Source organism: Diplotaxodon limnothrissa, linkage group LG14 (assembly GCF_057381915.1).
Source record: "Diplotaxodon limnothrissa isolate DT_005_m linkage group LG14, D_limnothrissa_male_GT1.1, whole genome shotgun sequence".
Classification (NCBI taxonomy): Eukaryota; Metazoa; Chordata; class Actinopteri; order Cichliformes; family Cichlidae; genus Diplotaxodon; species Diplotaxodon limnothrissa.
The window spans coordinates 13984213-14002478 of record NC_140609.1 but is presented as its reverse complement, the minus strand read 5'-3'; the positions used below and the strand labels follow the sequence as shown (position 1 = coordinate 14002478).

General features: G+C 41.6%; 1 protein-coding gene across 1 annotated transcript; it reads right to left on the bottom strand.

The window, feature by feature from the left end:
• Positions 1 to 4898: 4898 nt before the first annotated feature.
• On the bottom strand, positions 4899 to 17908 carry LOC146618593 (transmembrane protein 255B). Its single transcript, XM_085370638.1, has 10 exons — positions 17837 to 17908; positions 16609 to 16711; positions 15666 to 15805; positions 15303 to 15365; positions 13480 to 13569; positions 13159 to 13239; positions 12928 to 13013; positions 12091 to 12250; positions 7276 to 7386; positions 4899 to 5000 (listed from the first exon to the last, which is right to left on the bottom strand). The coding sequence occupies exons 1-10, from the start codon at positions 17906 to 17908 to the stop codon at positions 4899 to 4901; spliced, it is 1008 nt and encodes a 335-aa protein (XP_085226764.1).
• Positions 17909 to 18266: the final 358 nt, after the last annotated feature.

Below are 18266 nucleotides of genomic sequence, written 5' to 3'. Positions count from 1 at the left end.
AGCCAGAACAAGCTTGTGAGCTTGACCAGGATCGCACCTTCATCCTCGAAAGGAATGAACCCTTAGGTGTTTTTTCTTTTTTTTCTTTTTTTTTGAAGTATGTTGCCTCATCTCCTCCCCGTCCTCTGCAGTGAAGGTCACAGATTCTATCCGTGTCTTAACTTATGTCCCCCTTTTTACGTACAGCTGTGTGAAATGGGCATCATTAGATGGTGTGTGAATAGGCTGCTAATTTTTTCTTTTATTCACAGAGTTTTATACGAACAGCTGTAATGATGCTCTCCTCTCATCTGTGAACATCTGTCTTTACAGTTGATTCCTAATCACCAATCTGGAGGCCCCTCCCCCCCGTAAACTTCAGTCTTTTCTCCTCCTCCTGAACAAATGTAAATGTATATTTTCAAAGAACATTTAAACCGGTCTGCCTTACTTTGACGGATGTTTCTTTCACATCAAATGCTGAGGGAATAATGCAAAAGCACTTTAAATATTTGGAGCACTCCAAATAGAAAATGATTGGATACTTGGTATCAGCTTTCCCCATTTTGATCAGTTACATGATCCTTTGTTTCATTCCTGTACAATAACATTTATAGCCTGTAGATTTTAAGATATTTTTCTTGACCAAAGACGATTTCATAGGTTTGAACATGAACTTGAAGAAATTAATGTATTTTGAATACAAATGGTTTAAAAATGGAGATAAATAAGATGAATATATATAAATATATATATGTTTGGTTTATGTGTACGTTTTTGCTAACATATCCTTTACTTTTTAGTGACTTAAGGCAAGCAGTTTGCATGCGTTCAGTTTTGAATCCTGATAGCACGACTGTAGTGAAGAGTTGTATTTCCCTGTGATTGTGAATCGTATCGGTACGGTGTGCGTCAGATCTGTGCTGTCGTGTTGAGAGCCTTGAAACCTTACTAACAGTGGCTTATGTAAGAAATGATGTTCAACCTGCAGAGAGGAACCAATTGGAATAACAAAATCGCCCCTGTCTTTCACGCTTTAGTCCAGACAATCTCCGCCAGTGCGCACGTTATGTCCTCCTTCTTTACTATCGCGGCTCCAGCTGTTTTGTTTCATCGTCTTTAGGGAATTTTCTTGAAATGTGGCACAGCTGTTTGCCACAGCACTCTGCTGCAATGACCAGTAGAGAAACGTCTGTGTAGTAAAGGGAAAAATATGATGTTATTACAAACTGTCAGACTCTTAAAGTTACTCATATTCTAGCATGCATGTCCTGCAGGAGTAGGGTTGCATCAGATGAACAAAGCAATAGCAAATAATCAAGATTGGTTGCGTAAAATAGAGATTATCAAATTTACTTTGTGGGTCTTACTCCATTTTAATTGAATTCAGTTTGTTTGTAACTGACACAAACCAGCTCCTCAATTTTATTTTTTAAGTGGTAACCAGCAAAATTTCCCCCCAGTTAGGCTGATTTTGATTATCAGTCGGTGGATTGTTTTTTTTTTTTTTGGGGGGGATTTTTGTTCATTTTTTCCCTCTGAAAGAACCAGTGAACAATCACTTTGATTCAGTCTTGATTTTTGAGTTCTTTTTTTGTTCCTTCCTGTGGTTTTGAGTCTGCTTCCCATTTGAACGATGAAGTGTTGAATAGAGACAAAATTAAAGTGGACCTGTTATGCTTCTAAATTCTCTCATATACTTACAGGTTTAATTGTGGGTGCTCATATAAACAAGTGTATGCAGAGTTAAAAGTTCACACTGCTCTACATTCACTGTTTCAGAGGTTGTTTTGTTGTGTTTTTTCTACTCATGGATGGTGATGATGTCAGAGAGTGGATATCCCCTTATATGGTCATCTCAGCTCCATATAGGGGGATATCTAGGGCATCCAATCAGAAGGAAGGATTTCACAAAGCCTTAAAGAGACAAACGCTCAAACAGGTTATTTTAGGTAGACGATCAAATGAGAAGAAATACAAACATGGAGCAGTGAAAGAGCATAACGGGTCTCCTTTGAACATCTAAAGTTTAAACATTGAATGCTGATATTACAGGGTTAACTGTGTCTTTTCTTTTATTTGTCTGTGATTGTTTTCATGAGTTGTCTTTGGTCCATTATCTATTTCTAACTTGCATGTCTTGTACATTTAACAATATATTTTTCTAGGAAAATGTTTTGTACCTTTTTTTTTCTCTCTCTCTTTTAAACACTGATTTTAATGTATTACTCAGCTGGTACTTTTGTTCTCAGTCTGTCGACTTCGTCAAGGCTGGATGCTTTCAGTTTTTTTGTTTTTTTTGTTGTTGTTGTTTTGTGTGTGTTTTCTATGCCCGTGCGCACTCCTTATTGGCTCCTCGTGGCCATAACTCCCTCAAAACTCCCTCTCGTTGAAGCTGATTAACACAGTGTTACTGCGGTGAATGTCGCGTGTTCACGTGCACGTCAGTAGTGAACAACGTGCCTGATCGGAGCCAAAATAAAACTGTAAAGTGATTTCACGCCGATTCGGTTAATGGACTTTGCTTATGATTTGAGTGACGCTGAATAAAAACAAATCTCTGATGTCAAACTTCGACATCTGAATCGGAAAGCTAGCGTAGAATCAATTGTTGTTGTATCGCATAAGCTTGCATGCTAACTCCATTGCTAGTTTTAATAAGGCCAGTAAACTAGAGGGTGGTGTATGTGTGCTTATTTTCATAAAACGTGAACGGGGTGGGGTTGTTTTAATCTGTCTGATTTTAATAGGGGAAGTTTCTTCATTTGTTTGTTGTTATAAACGATCTCTATGTGGAAACATGTGACTTTCCTGTTGGACTACAGCCAGCTTCATTTCATAAGATTACCAAACAGGAAGGGAAATGTCCATATGTGCTTTGATCTATCAGGTGAACACAGGGGAAATTAAGGTATTAGCCAACATGCAGATCTGATATGGCTCTTAAGAAGGACCAAAATCTGATATCACTGCAGTTTGTTTCAGATACACCTGCAAAAACAATCTTTTTTTTTTTTTTCTCCTGCCAATCAGATTGTTCTGTGTCAAAGCAAAGTGTGAGTGCAGATGACCGTCTGAAGGCTTTGTAGAATTTTTTTTTCTTTCTTTTTTTTTTTTTTAAAGCTAAAGTCTCTTCTTGTCCAGTAAACGGTGAGCAGTTCGATGTTATTGTCACATCTCCAGCTCGTTTCTTCTGAATGTCTGTTATTTTTATACACATTAAACATTTTATTTTTCCATAAATGGTCTATTCTGTGTCTCTTCATAATAAAAACACTTTGCCAGTGCCTCTTCTGTTTGTTAGGTGTCTGTTTTCCTACTGCGCTGATGTGACCTGCGTACAGTGTCCTCCACGATTCAGACAAAGAAACAAGTTGTCTAATTTTGCGTATAACTTGCTAAAGGTTTGCAATTGGATTCAGGTCTATAGCAGATTGAGGGCCAGCCAATGGCACCAATGTTTTCAACGTGAAGGAACCACCAACGGACTGGGCTCATTAGGCCGTGCACCAGGAGCGACCCAGGGCTCACTGTGCCAACTTAAAGTCTGACAGTCGAGATTATTATCTCCATAATAACAGCAGTCAGGATACTGTTGGCTAGCAAGGAGGGATTGCATAGATGGGCTGCACCAATAAGACAAACTAAATTCTGCTGAATTAATTTCTCATCCCGACTCAAAAATATGTTGGACCCTCTCGCCACCCTGTGTCTAACAGCGTGCTCATGCTGTTTTTCCTCGCACAAAGGAGCGTTTACCTGTCCTGCTGCTGGGTTGATACCCGTCTAAAGCCCTATGCCACAGCTTGCGCCCTGGTATCTCCTCCACACTCTTGAGACTTTGAGGAAGATGCAGCAAAAACCTTCTTGGACTACCTGTGCAACCTGAATAGGCTGCAGGTATCATCTCATGCCCTCTAACTGTAGAAAGTTAGTTTTCAGAGCGAGGCTAAGCTGGCTTTGTGGCAAACTGTGATGAGCGAGCTTGACGTTTGTACAGTTGGAAATGTAGATCTTAGCATAAAAGATGGAAACTAGCTTGGCTGCCTAGAAACACTTTAAAAGTGTTGGTAGCAGGACTTTTATTACTTTGGTCTGAGTCCAGATATCAGTTTAACCTGTTTACCATACAAGTAAGGCATGCTTTAACTGCCTGTGCTCAGCGCACATCTGCGAGATCTTGATAAGCTGGTGTGATTTTTGCCAAGGTCGCTAAGGGTAAGCGCTAATAACCAGTAAAAGATAATAAACATCAAACATGAAAGACATGTTTTCGCTCTTCTGGTGGGGAGGGGGCAAGTTTTGAATGTCTGGGTGGAAAAATATTTGGGTTTAGAGGATTGAATTTATACCACAGCGTGAGACGTCCTCACCTTACAAAGAGCTCCATCTGGGAAGGTAGACACACACTCAGACAGGAGTTTAAGGTTAAATACACAGATCATACAGGATGCTGCTTTGTGGTCCCTGAAGTGCGTGTGCAGTCTTTCTATGTGTTGCGCTTCTTACGTGTGCATCTCCTGCTCCAGCTACACCACAGAGAGGGTGAAAAACTGTCTGTTGTAATTTAAATAAACCACACTGATCTGTTTCAATCTGTTTATTCATCATCGAGTAATATCAGCGATATATCTTCTATGAGACATTTAGGTCATGCAAAGTTTTAACTCTGCCTGGTGTCAGGGGAAAAAGGAAGCCTTTTACGCACAAAGTCCACAATGAAAAGATTTATAGGACAAAGCACTGCATTTGCAAACATTTTACACTCAAAGGCTTTAGGTAAGCTGTTTTCTTCTTTGCATATAATGTAAAGTAGCTGCAGACGCTTTCCATTAAACTTCTGCATGTCCGCTTTAAGCTGCATCTGCTGTTTAAAATGCACCCAACAATAACGAGGCATCGTCCCGTGAATCTGCTGCTCACACAGACATGCCGTGGGCTCTGCAAGGCGGCACGCCGGCCAGTGGGGCAAAGGGAGGCGGGTTGGCCTTCTCTGCTGAAGAGCAAAACGACGATCCTCCCTGGGAGAGCAGGACAAGGGAAAAGAGACATTAACCACAGACTTCACAGCTTCTGAGTGAAAACTCACACTTTTCAAATAAATTATTAGTTTTATAACCCGTTATGTTATAAAAAAGAAAACAGCTGAAGCACTGTAGAGCCTACCCGGTCCCTTTTGATGCATTTGAGTTTAAAACCCCGACTCGAGGCCCCCTTTTTCACGGGCCTTCACAGACAGCTCGTTGTTTCAGTCGAACTGTTGTTTAAGATCAAACCTGCAGAAGCCTTGTTAATTGTTCTGATGGAACATTCAGCATTATTGGTTGTAAACACGTGGGTTTATTTTATTAAGATGCAGCCAATAAATTGCTCCGATGTGGGTGGTCAACAGAGCTGCGGTTCGTGGAAAACACTAGGTTTCTGGATTAGAAAGGGCCCGTGAAGATTTAAAACAGAGCTTTGGCTTCCCCTGATTGTTTTCCACCTAAACACTTGTGTGTGGCCTTCTCAAAAAAAAAAAAAAAAAAATTTCCTCATTTATTTTAAACTTATAATCTCCTTCATACTAGCTAACTAACACTTCTCCAAGCATAATTAACAGACCGAAACCCCACGGGGTACTAAAAAAACTGAACGCAGTGCTGTGTTTTAAATGTGAACAAACAAGATTTGCATCTGGATTTGGATCGATCAGAACCACAACTCATGCAAATCAAAGCACACTTCTTTTTGAAATGTGCTGCTGGAAACGATGTGACATTACTGTGGTTGTCACTAAACACTTGCAGGTTCACCTCTGAGTGTGTTCCTGTCAGAACCAGAACTAGATGCTATTATTACATCATCTTAGCCATGATCTTTGAGCTCTTTCGGGGTACACTACATTCAAAACAAACTTGTATCTGTAGTGAAAATCACAGCATGACCTTTAAAAAACATTCATACTGAACAGGAATTTATTGCTGTAGCCACAATGAACGAATGCCAACATGCAAAGAAACAAGAAACACTACTGCCTGCACTGGGCCTCAGTGAAGGATGCAGATCTGTGAATGACTGTAAGAATAGTTTTTCAGGTAAAAGTTTAAAAGCGGTCTTTGATATCTCAGCAGCCGATCCTGTAAAATCTTCAACTTGTTTTTGTGACACATCTGTCAGATGTTTGGTTGGATTGAGATGTAAAGAATTTCCTCTGACCTTTTTCTTTTTCCTCAAAGCAAGCAACACTACCACTGGACTCCGGAGCAGTGGAGATGTGTTCTCTGGAGTGACGATTCGTGCTTCTCTGCCTGGCAATCTGATGGATGAGCCTGGCTTTGGCAGTTGCCATGAGAATGGTCCAAGACATTTTGGAGAATTTCATTTTCCCAAGTTTGTGAGAAAAGTTTGGGGATGGTCCCTTCCTGTTCCAATATGACTGCACACCAGTGCGCAAAGCAAGGTCCATAAAGACGTGGATGAGCGAGTTTGGTGAGTCCTGACCTCAACCCAGTAGAGCACCTTCGGGATGAATTAGAGCTTAGACTGTGATCCAGGCCTCCGACATCAGTGTCTGACCTTAAATGGTCAAAAACTCCCACAAACACACTCTGAAACCTTGTGGAAAGTCTTCCCAGAAGAGTTGAAGCTGTTATAGACGTCACTCGAGTTCATATGCGTTTGAAGGCAGATAAGCAAATACTTTTGGAATATAGTGTAACATCCACATGAAGGCCAGGACAAGCATGGTTTCCTGGCAGAATCTGTTTGCCCAGATCATCACACTTCCTCTGATGCCCTCGTTGGTTCACCGGCTGTCCTTCTGGATCCACTTTTGCTCATCATATCCACAATACTCCACAAGGCCTGCCATTTTTGACGTCCTCTGACTCCCCCTGGAAAAGTCTCTTAGATCCTTACATTTTCCCAATTTTCCAGCTTCTACCGCCTCACCTTCTAAATTTATTCCTTTGCTGACTGATGTATATCTCACCCCCTAACAGGTACTATCATGACAAGAAAATCACTTCACCTATGAGTGTTTTAGTATTGTGGCTGATAAGTTACACCATGGTCTCCAAAGTCCATCATAAAGAAACACTGAAAAATTCTGCATGAAATCATTTTGTGTGACACTTTGAAACCACAATTAGCTTTAAAGGAATTTTTAATATAGGGAGGAAACAGAGAGGTTTGCTGGCCAGTCGAGAAGTTTACACGAGAAACAGTTTAGACTTCACACAGCCACTATATATTTGTAATTGTATCTCTGTGTGTTGGCGTGTGTGTGTGTGAGAGAGACGGTGTTGACCTCACATTGACTGGGTGGAGCTGGTGTGCTGTGTGTATATTGGCGTCCATCAGCAGAGGAGCTGTTGGGGAAGATGCTGTTTTCTCAGAGGGATCAGCCACAGGGCTGCTGCTCCACTGAGGCAAAGAAAGGGAAACACACACACATGATATTAGGTAAGTGCAAAGAAGGGGAAAAAATCTGTTGATATTGGGACACCAAATATTGATATTTTATTAAATAAATTAAAATATACTGGGAATAGTACGAACACGTACACCATCCTGAGATAACTTACAGTAAATCCACTAAACTGATAAACCATCCAACACTGGGCACACTTATCTTGACTGTGGCGGAGGTGTGGTCCCTGGGTCAGCTGCAGGGGAGGGGTGGTACAGTGAGCTCAAGGAGCAGTGCCAGGGAGGTTGGAGCGACAGGTGGACATGATCTAACTAATCAGGTTTCTCCCTTTTTATAGTGAGGTTGGAGATCAGAGACGGGATAGCGCGAGACAGCTGGAACGCTAGCGGACGCTTGTGCCGAACCAGGGAAACAGTGTTCGTGTGCAAAATCAATAAAAACGATTAAGCAACACGGGAACAGTGTGTCGGGTCTCTACAAAATCTCTATCTCTGGCTGTCAAGGTTGCTTGACTCAGCGGCCGTATTCTGGTTTCAGGGTAGCAGGACAGCAGATATGTGATTTTTGATGATTTATCTCAGGGAACTGTTCTATTATTGGAAACAGATTGCATATAATTGCCAACTTGACCCCATTCATTAGCAAACTGACATCAGACTGACTGCATCTTATCTTATGCATCAACAATGTCTTCTGTGGAAACTGTCACTGAACATGATATATTGAAGGAAGTGAAAAACATTTGTCTTTGATTTGTTCTTGTTCTTATCTCTCAAAGTGAAAACAACACCGATGTGATGAAGCTGCAACATAACGCTTCTGAAAATTGTTTTTTTTTCTAAGCTTTGATTTTAGTTTGGTGGGAAAAGTCTTTTGAACTCTGCGTCTGTGACAGTTTGAGTGGAAGCAGCAGGAGGAAAAGTGAAGGTATGTTTCTGATAAACGTTACCGATGGACTGAGGTTTAGCGGATCAGAGACAGCTCTGTTAGCCTCTGCTGATAGAACCGCCTGCCAAGCAGTCTCAGGAACATTGTTATTGCATCACTCTCCTTGTATTTAACTTTTATGAGAGACCATTCAAGACATGCATGAGAGGTAAGGGAGAGTTTATTATGCAGACAAATCAATGCTCTTGTACACCACAGTGTCAATGCAACACGTGGTCTGACTACAATTTTCTGGCTGCACAGCAATCAGGTGTCCGCTTCATGCGGGACTCAGTCGTCAGGTCCTGCGCGGACCAACTGTGTGGGGTGATGGAGCACCTCTTCAACCTGAGCCTGAGGTTGGGAAGAGTCCCACAGCTCTGGAAAACCTCCTGTGTTGTACCAGTGCCAAAGACTTCACGCCCCAAGGACCTCAACAGCTACAGGCCGGTGGCTCTGACATCCCACCTGATGAAGACCCTGGAGCGGTTGGTCCTGGCTCAGCTTCGGCGCCTAACAAGCTCATCACTGGACCCACTTCAGTTTGCCTACCAGCCTGGCATTGGAGCGGATGATGCCATCATTCACCTCCTACATCGTTCCCTCGCTCACCTGGAGACCGCTGGAAGCACTGTGAGAATCATGTTCTTTGATTTCTCCAGTGCCTTCAACACTATTCTTCCCTCGGTTCTGAAGGACAAGCTGGAGAACTCTGGAGTGGACCATCACCTCACTACCTGGATCCTGGACTACCTCACCGACCGACCACAGTATGTGAGGACTCAGGGCTGTGTGTCGGACAGGGTCGTCTGCAGTACGGGGGCCCCACAGGGAACGGTTCTGGCTCCGTTCCTCTTCACCATCTACACTGCAGACTTCTCCCACAATTCCACCCAGTGCTTCCTGCAGAAGTTCTCTGATGACTCTGCAATAGTCGGCCTCATCACTGATGGGGACGACAAGGAGTACAGAGGACTGACTCAAGACTTTGTGGACTGGTGCCAGCTGAACTACCTCCAGATCAACGCCAGTAAAACCAAGGAGCTGGTGGTAGACTTCCGCAGGCACAAGCATTCTCCACTGCAACCACTGAACATCCAGGGTATGGACATTGAGGCTGTGGACAGCTACAGGTACCTTGGTGTTCATCTGAACAACAGACTGGACTGGACTCATAACTCAGACGCCCACTACAGGAAAGGGCAGAGCAGGCTGTACCTGCTGCAGAGACTCAGGTCGTTTGGAGTGGAGGGCCCACTCCTGAAGACCTTCTATGACTCTGTGGTGGCTTCTGCTATCTTTTATGGTGTGGTCTGCTGGGGCGGCAGCATCTCTGCTGGGGACAGGAAGAGACTGAACAGGGTGATCCGAAGGGCCAGCTCTGTTCTAGGATGCCCTCTGGACCCAGTGGAGGTGGTGAGTGACAGGAGAACGGCGGCTAAGCTGTCATCCCTGTTGGACAACGTCTCCCACCCCATGCAGCAGACTGTGACAGCACTGAGCAGCTCCTTCAGTGGGAGACTGCGGCACCCACGGTGTGGGACGGAGAGATTTCGCAGGTCTTTCCTCCCCACTGCTGTCAGACTCCACAACAAAGACTTTAACTGAACAAACACACACATCCACACATGTGCAATAACACTAAGTGCAATAATCTTTTCTGGCATCGTTGTATTTTTACTCAGTTGTATATAGCATTCGTATTCTATTTTTATCTTATTGTATATTTTTATTCTATTTTATTCTACTGTATATAGTATATTATTTTATTCTATTCTGTACAGCTGTGTACTGTATTTATTCTTATTGTATTCTAATTTTTGCGTCATAACTTTTGCACTGTCCACTTCCTGCTGTGACAAAACAAATTTCCCACGTGTGGGACTAATAAAGGTTATCTTATCTTATCTTATCTAGCACTTTTATTTCTTGCCTCTCATCCCGCACGTCCCAAATTTTGATTGGTTCTAGTTTTCAACAGTTAGCGCTGCAATTCAGACACATTTCCTAAAGTTTTTCTTTAATGCAGAGGTTGTTACAACAATAAATAAGGCTGTCATCTGGGGTCAGCCTGATCTCACTGCCCACACAACAGGGAAGAGCATGAGTCACCACAAAGCTGGCACGCTCCAGTGGAAACTTCAACAAAGAAAAAGAAATGCAGCTACAATAAGATGACGAAACTACTTATGAATGAGTAAAGCCAGTGCGAGAGTTTTTCTCTTTTAAACAGGAGAGAATGATCTTGAAGCGAGGAGCACATGTGAGTATTACAATGTGCTGCCCGTGATTCAAAATGTGATGGAGTCTGCATGATTTGTGTGATTTTCTTTTTTTAATATTAGAAAAACCATAATATCAAACCACCTTTCATCATTAATAACATACTTTTTGACACTTATTTATTTTATTGGGATCTTTTTATCCGTGTACAGAAAGTGAGGTAGGGAGGTCAGGAGTGGGAAGGCTGTATTCTGTGGTTGGATGTAATCACTTCTTACAGTCAAGGCACGCAAAGAGATGAGAGACAGACTTTATGGCTGTTTGGCTTGGCTTTAAGATGCTGCACTTCATGCAGTCAGAATTATTTTTCCATTTTCACAGTGTTGAGTTTAGTCTGACTCAGTGTTGAATGACCAGTATCTAGGGAATTTGTAAAAGTGAGACGGTTTTATTTTATATTTGGGAGGGAATCATTTTTGGCCTTTTGAACAACTGCACTAGGCTACTGCATACTGTGCAGCAGGAACGTGAGAGCAGATGGTGCCATGATCCACGCTCGCTTTCCAGTGTTTTCCTTCTCCTGTTATCCTTTTTCCTTTCTGTTTTGCTCTCTCTGCACTGGTGAGGGGTAAAGACGAAACATTAATCTCTCCCCTACAGTATACATGCCTGCTATCGTGCTATTTACGCTAAAGTCTTGCAACTGTTGCTGGCTGTTTTATGTTTCCAAATGGAAAATTTAAAAATTAAACATTTTTAAAAATCTGAGCAGAGCAACTGAAGCGACAGGACAACATTGGCTGAGATATGACAGAGTAATAAATACATTAGAGGGTTACCTTAGCCTGAAATATCTGCTAGCAATCAACCGCCATCTTCGAAGGAGGACATAATGGGCAAATTTCTCCCTTAACTTTATTTAGACACCCCTCCCCACACCTTGTTGGCAACACTTTTTTTTAGACGTTTTATTTGAATCAAGGTCTCCTCAATGAATGTAGGTGTCATTATGTGTCCACCTGTAGTTGAAACAACAATCTGTGAGAAAGTCACACGGGTGTGAAATTTTGACGGTTGTTATTTTTTAAAATCGTTTTTATCATTAACTTGGTTTCCCTGGGTCTTTTCCCGTGTGTGATGAATAAATCGTAATTTTTTGGGTACCGGTACTGGCTTTATTTTGTTGTATTTATCCGTGACACCTTAAAGGCCGGTCATGTCGGACATAAACCGGTCCGTGGTGCAAAAAGGTGAGTTTGACGTCTGATGTCAGTTTGCTACCTGCTCTACAGGTCATAAATCAACTAGTGCAGCTTTAAAATCCACCACATTTTGTGTTGTTGCACTTTTTTGTTCAAGGTAGTTTGTGTAAATACATGCACACAGATCACAATCTACTACAATTAATTGTGGTGTGCCACAGGGTTCAGTCCCGGGACCTCTGCTCTTTATTTTCTTTCTCCTTCCTCTCTGCAGTATTTTCAGGAAATATAACATTTAGGTTCACTGTTATGTAGATGACACACAGGTTGCTGTGAATGTCTTACCAACTCTCTAATGCTGCCCAGCACTGCTGTGGTGAGTATTCCTGTGAAGAAGGCCACGAGGTTGAGGCCGGCGAGGGTCCAAATTAAAATGTACACTGTAAAGACTTCCTCACAGCTTTCTACTCCAACAAATTCATAGTAGTTGCTGAGGTAGCCTCCACTGCATAACAAAGCCACAGAGCAGGTTAGTTCCAATGATTTGTAAGACAAAACACATAAAAGTCGGATGATCAGGATATTTGTGACTGAAGTTCAGACTTTCAGCTTTAACTGAAGGGGTTAAAGCCTTATGGTGTCGCTGAGCTGCTCAATCCAATCCAATTCATTTTAACAATGATTTGGTCACTCCCATCTCTCTGTCTTGTAGGTTTATTTAGTTTTTTAATGATGACCTAACTTATCTCTGCTGACAACTCATTGGATGTCGAGCTCTCCACTGAACAGCAACCAAATGCAATTTCAAGAATTTGAATCAACTTCAGATGTTTGCTGATTTTGTCGTGAATTAATAAGGAAACAGGCTTCACCTGACCATAAACCTGCTCGTCACACAACTATGTGATTACTTTTGGGCATTTCACAATGGGGACTGTACAAAAACGACTATAATGCATAAAGAGTTAATGCAATACTTTGGTTAAACCCCTTGAATTAAAGCTGCAAATTTACACTTTAATAGTTTGATTTAAAGTCCACTGTGATGGTGAACAGAGAAAATGCAAAAAAAGGTGTTTTTGCCCCAAAACGTATGGATGTATATGAACGTGTCTATCATTTTGTTCAATCTGTGATCACATATGACATAGATTACTGAATACTAATGATTAAATGTCTCACTTGGCGCAGTCATACAGGTCGCAGCAGTAACAGGTTCCACTTCTTACCGTCATGGTACAAGACTCCTTTAGACTCCAACACGACACCTGGGCAGCGAACCACAAGCTCACAAACATACAGACAACACAACTGGAGGTTTATCCTGCACATTCGAATCTATCCGGACTGGTTGTGACTATGTATCTGAATTAGTCACAGGATAATGTTTTCCTTCAGCGTGTCTCTACTCACAGAAGTGTAGAAATTCTCATAGATGTAGCAGTTGCCGCTGCTGTAATACTGACATCTCCCTGCTTTCAGTGGCCGCATGTCCTGGCAAAAGTTAACATGAGAAACAATCCACAACATTTCACCCAGAACCATTCAAATCAATCTTTATTCGGTGCAAACAGTGGTAAGTTTGAAGTCGAATAAAACGGTCTCTTCCAAAATTCACTCAGTCCGATTTGAAACTGTAACACGAGGTCAGCATGGTCCTTTATTATTGCTTCACAGTCTTCAGTTAACTGTGCAGCCATCTGCTGAGGTTACAAGCAAGTGTAGGTATCTCACCATATTTAAGGCAATGCAGACGCCGTCGATCACCAAGCACACAGAAGAGACGACGATCCCGAAACTGAGAAAGACAATGGCAGCGGTCAGCTGGAGGAGAAGCAAAGGTGAAAACACAAATGAGAGCGCTATAATGTAAGATTTGTGCCAGATGAAAGGCTGGAGGGAAGCCTGACAGGAATGCAGAGAAAAGCTGAGGAAAAGTTTTTTTCTTTCTCTCCAACACATAAGCGTTTTTTCATGTGGATCATGTATCGTAGGTGTGAAGCTATTAGGTTTCCTCACAAAGCACTTAAAACCGTGTTTTTTGAAAAACCGAACTTTGAGAGGCGTAAAATATTATGAAAGACATTTTTTTAAAGGTGGAACCTGTTAATTATATAAACAGTACTGTGCAAAAGTCTTGAGCCAAACTTAATTTCTTTATATTTTGCCAGGAAAATGGGAAATAGCTGCATCGATTTACTGAAACATTTGGAAACAGACGTGGAAATACAGCATATGAGGCAAAAACAGCATGTGGATAATTCCAATGAGCTTTTGAAGTCAGTCTTTGGTATGACCACCTTTATTCTTAACACAGGCTGAACTCTCTCAGGCAGCTTTCTTGTCATTTCTTTAAGCAGTCTTCAGGAACAGTTCTCCAGGCTTGTTGAAGGACATTCAAAGCTCTTCTTTGGATGTTGGCAGCCTTTTGTTCTGTTCTCTGTCAAGATGATCCCACTCTGCTTCAGTGATGTTGAGCTGTGGGTTCTGTGGAGGCCAGTCCATGACTGATGGTGTTCCACTGTGTGCTTTTTCTATCCAAGTATGATTTTACTATTTTCTCCACCATGTTTAACAGATGGCTGTAGACACTCACTTTTGTACCTCTTCTGACTTTTTCTTGAAGATGATTTGGACCAGAAATTTCAAACTTCCACTGAGATCATTACTGCCAAGGCTTCAGTGAACAGTGGACGGATCAGCTTAAGGTCTCTCAGGTCATGTGTCAGCTCTTTGCTGGATTTTCTTTTCCCTATTTCTTAAAAACACGATTTTCAGATAGTTGTTTTTAGACCTGCCACTTCTTCTTTTGTCCTCCACTTGTCTGTTTAAGGCTGTCAAACTGTGTTTATCTTTGGCATTTTTCACCGATTCAACGCAAAATAGGATCAAATGATGTTTCTGTTTCTGTGGCGGCTCACCAGCTAAGATGATATGATCAAAATCCAAACTGGACCAAATCCAAGCAGAGTGAAAGTCGTCAACGCCTTTTTTCTCTTTGTTGACAGGATAAGCTGCTGGTTTTCACATAACCTAGAAGTGTTTTGAAAGCTTCCTTTGATATATCGTAAAGTGTGGGTGATGAATACTTAAACTGAAAGAAACCAGAAAAACATCTATTGTCTGTTTCACATTATTTCTCCTCATTTGAGTAGTAAAGTCTAGGTCATGTGACGATATTCACATTATTTTGCCTTTTTTTAAACCAACTTTTGTGCTACACTCAGTTTTTTAATGGTGTTTTTCACAGTTTAGGATTTTTTATATTAGAATTTCTATCAGAGAAACACACACAAGTTCAAATAACTGCAGACAAAACCAGGATTAGCTCACTCTACACCCATTGGATAAAGGCAGATCAGTGCCGCTTTCCTAAAAAAATACATTTTTTTTCTTTTTACTTACTGAAAACAGCCCAATGACAGTGTCTTATAATTGGTTACATTGTTACTGTAAAATAATGTGCTGTCACTAGTGAGACGTCTTCAGAGCTTTTTGTTTTAATGTACGTGTTGCATTTATTCCTATTAAAGAGACGCAGGGAGGGCTGAACATACCAGCTGCCTGCGGTTTTCTTCCAGCCAGAGTCCCAGAAGTCCCAGGAAGGATCCAAGGGTGAGCTGAAGAAATCATCCAAAGGACCAAATTTAAAAGCATACGGTTTGTTACAAACCAAACAGATGCAAAGAGTTTAAAATGATCAATCAATATATATAAATCAATACAGCCGTCCATAATTAATTTCACACTCAGATGAAGGTTACCAAATCTGCACCGAGTGAGGCAAAACCTTTGGCTACTGCAGCTTGAGATGCTTTCCTGTTCCTCCTGACAACTTTTTACATTTCTTTAGTCGTATCAACCAGATGTCTCACTAAATAAAATCAAATATGATTTTTTTTAAAAAAAAAACAGCTTACAATAACTCCAGATGCATAGCCAGTCACATTCAGGCTCTCTGTTCGGGTCGTTGTGTAGACCCCCAGCACCACTAGCAGCAGGGACAGACTGAGCATGCCCAGCACCAGCCGTAGAGCTCGCCTGACCTTCACCATGATGTCTGCCAGCCAGCAAACAAAGAAATAAACATAGTTTCAGTCATATTAAAACGTTACAGTGCCGGTTCAAATCTCGACAGCTGCCCAACTTAGTTTATTTTGTTTATCTGGATTTCATTTATTTGACTTTTATTGCGAAAACTATTACCCAACCACAGACACCCATCTTGTTTAGTTCACATGCCATGAAATATTTACAGCTCAATAAAATGAGGCATGGAAATGGACTTGAATCCACGGTTTCTGAACACTGGACAAAGAAACCATGAAAGCGCGCACAATATCAGTGGCAGCCAACAAAGGAAACATCTGTGCACTTTAAAACACAATTTAGGGAACAATATCAGGGTTACACTGGAGCACAACATTAGAACGTGTAACAATGCAAAGTTCAGCATCTTTTAGCTCTTATAAGGAAGCAGGAAAGATAAACTTTAGTGAAGTTTACTGACAAAAGTTAAAGCTCACACAAACACAGCAGAAAGGGTTCATGTAGCTTCCTGTCTCTTTCCTTGTTTATGTGACATTAAAAGCACAGGAGCAGTGAGATTCATCTCCTCCCGTGACCTTCACACTTTATGGACATGATTACAACACCACCATCAGCCTTTATCACTGAGCTTCTGTGAAAACCCCAAACTGTGCTGCAACAAATAACACTTCACCTGCCTTATCAAAAACGTGATTGGATTAAAAGCAACAAAACAATTAAGTAAACTGGATCCAAGGGGATTTGAATTATTATGATCAGTCAAGTTTAATACTCCTGTCCCATCCAGCTGTGATGCCACCACCGCTCTCTTACCTGTTGCTCGGCTCTGTGGGCTCCGTTTGTCCCGACCCGGTGCTGTTCCCTGAATCCAGACCATAAATCCTCCTTTGAAACACAGATTTCCCTCCGACAGCTTCTGATGAATGCAAACAGCCGTTCACTTGAACAGTCGTTTGAGCTGCACAAGCATCAGCTGCATGAGTGTAGCAGCTCAACTTCAGTGAGAGAGGAGAGCTCCTGCGTCCGATGCGTTCAAGCACGGTCGGAACCGTGAACTTCAGCTGGAAAGTCACTTGACAGTTAAATTAGGTAATAACACTGGGACCCTTTACAATCCCGAGTTGTAAATCAAATAAAAGCACGTGGCTGCCCGAGAGCTGGTGCATGTCTAATGTATTAATGTCACATATTTTCTTTGCACGCGTAGGCGTGGTTTTATTAACTATGTGTACATTTTGAGGTGAGGAGGTATTTTGTCATTTTTATAGATCAGAGCAATTATATGTGTTGTTGTATTAAAAAGTCACACATTATTAGTCCTTTAAAATCTATCATCTGCTTTTAAATAGCAAGCTAAAGCCATGCGCTGGCTAGCTTGGTGCTGAATGGATGATCGAGCATGCATCAGGATTTAAAATGAAGAGCAGTTCAGAGTGAGTTTGATATCGATGTGGTTCAGTTTTGTTCTCACGTTTACAGTGGCGTGCTCACTATTGCGCAGGGTACCTGTTGGAAAATCTTGCACAGAAAGACTGCGGGTCTTTTAAAAGATGTGGGGGGCTTATGGTCTTTTTTAATCATATCAATCATACAGCCATTTAAATACAACCACAGAGTGTGGAATCAGTGTTTAAAATCCATGGTTTAAATACAAGGTAATTAATTCGTATTTCTAAATTTATTGATCTCTGTATCTTAAAATATATATATATAAAAAGTTCTACTTAAAATCAGAAGTTACCCGTTTTGAGTCATAGCCCTGGAGGAAAGATTACTTCAATGAACAACAGTTTGTCTTTTAATTAGGCCAATAAGCTTTTAATACTAGATTTTAACTGGGGATTCCTCTTCAAGACAGGACAGTAGATTTGCTGCTGAACCAATAAAGAGCCTGACCTGTCTGCTGATGTGGTCCTTTCAGGTTCATAATCCTAAACTAACTTTCAAAAAAAATGATCACAAACAAGGTGACATCTGACTGACAAATCAAGGAATCTCTGTATGTATATGCACTAATTGTGATTGCAGAGTTTTTACTCACTCTGATGAGCAGCAGTCTCATACTTGGGGTCCTATTGAACCTCACAGATAGCACACTCTCCCTTGACCTCATTATGATGTCTTCAGTTCAGATACTTCTGTGTGGAGTTTGCATACTTCCCTCTGTGTCTGCACAGGTTCTCCCCGAGTACCCCGACTTCCTGCCACAGTCTAAAGACATGCATGTTAGGTTAATTGCTGATTATAAGTTGGTCATACTTGTAAGTGTGAGCATGACTGATTGCCTCTCCTTGTTAGCTCATAATAGACTGCTGAGTTGTCCAGAATGTACCCCGCCTCTCACCTAGTAACGCCTGGGATAGGCTCCAGTCCCCCACCGACCTGAGTTTGATTAGCGGTGGTTAAAGAAATCCCAGCAGTTAGCTGGATATAGGAAACAAACGTATTTTATGGAGATGTCACATGAGGTG

What these genes read in the sequence shown, in the direction of transcription:
- LOC146618593 (XM_085370638.1), bottom strand. Translation starts at nt 17,908, where the DNA reads ATGAGGTCAAGGGAGAGTGTGCTATCTGTGAGGTTCAATAGGACCCCA. An exon ending in TGAGACTGCTGCTCATCAGA is followed by an intron (nt 16,712 to 17,836) that starts GTGAGTAAAAAC and finishes TGCATTCATCAG; the next exon opens with AAGCTGTCGGAGGGAAATCT. An exon ending in GCTATGCATCTGGAGTTATT is followed by an intron (nt 15,366 to 15,665) that starts GTAAGCTGTTTT and finishes TGATTTCTTCAG; the next exon opens with CTCACCCTTGGATCCTTCCT.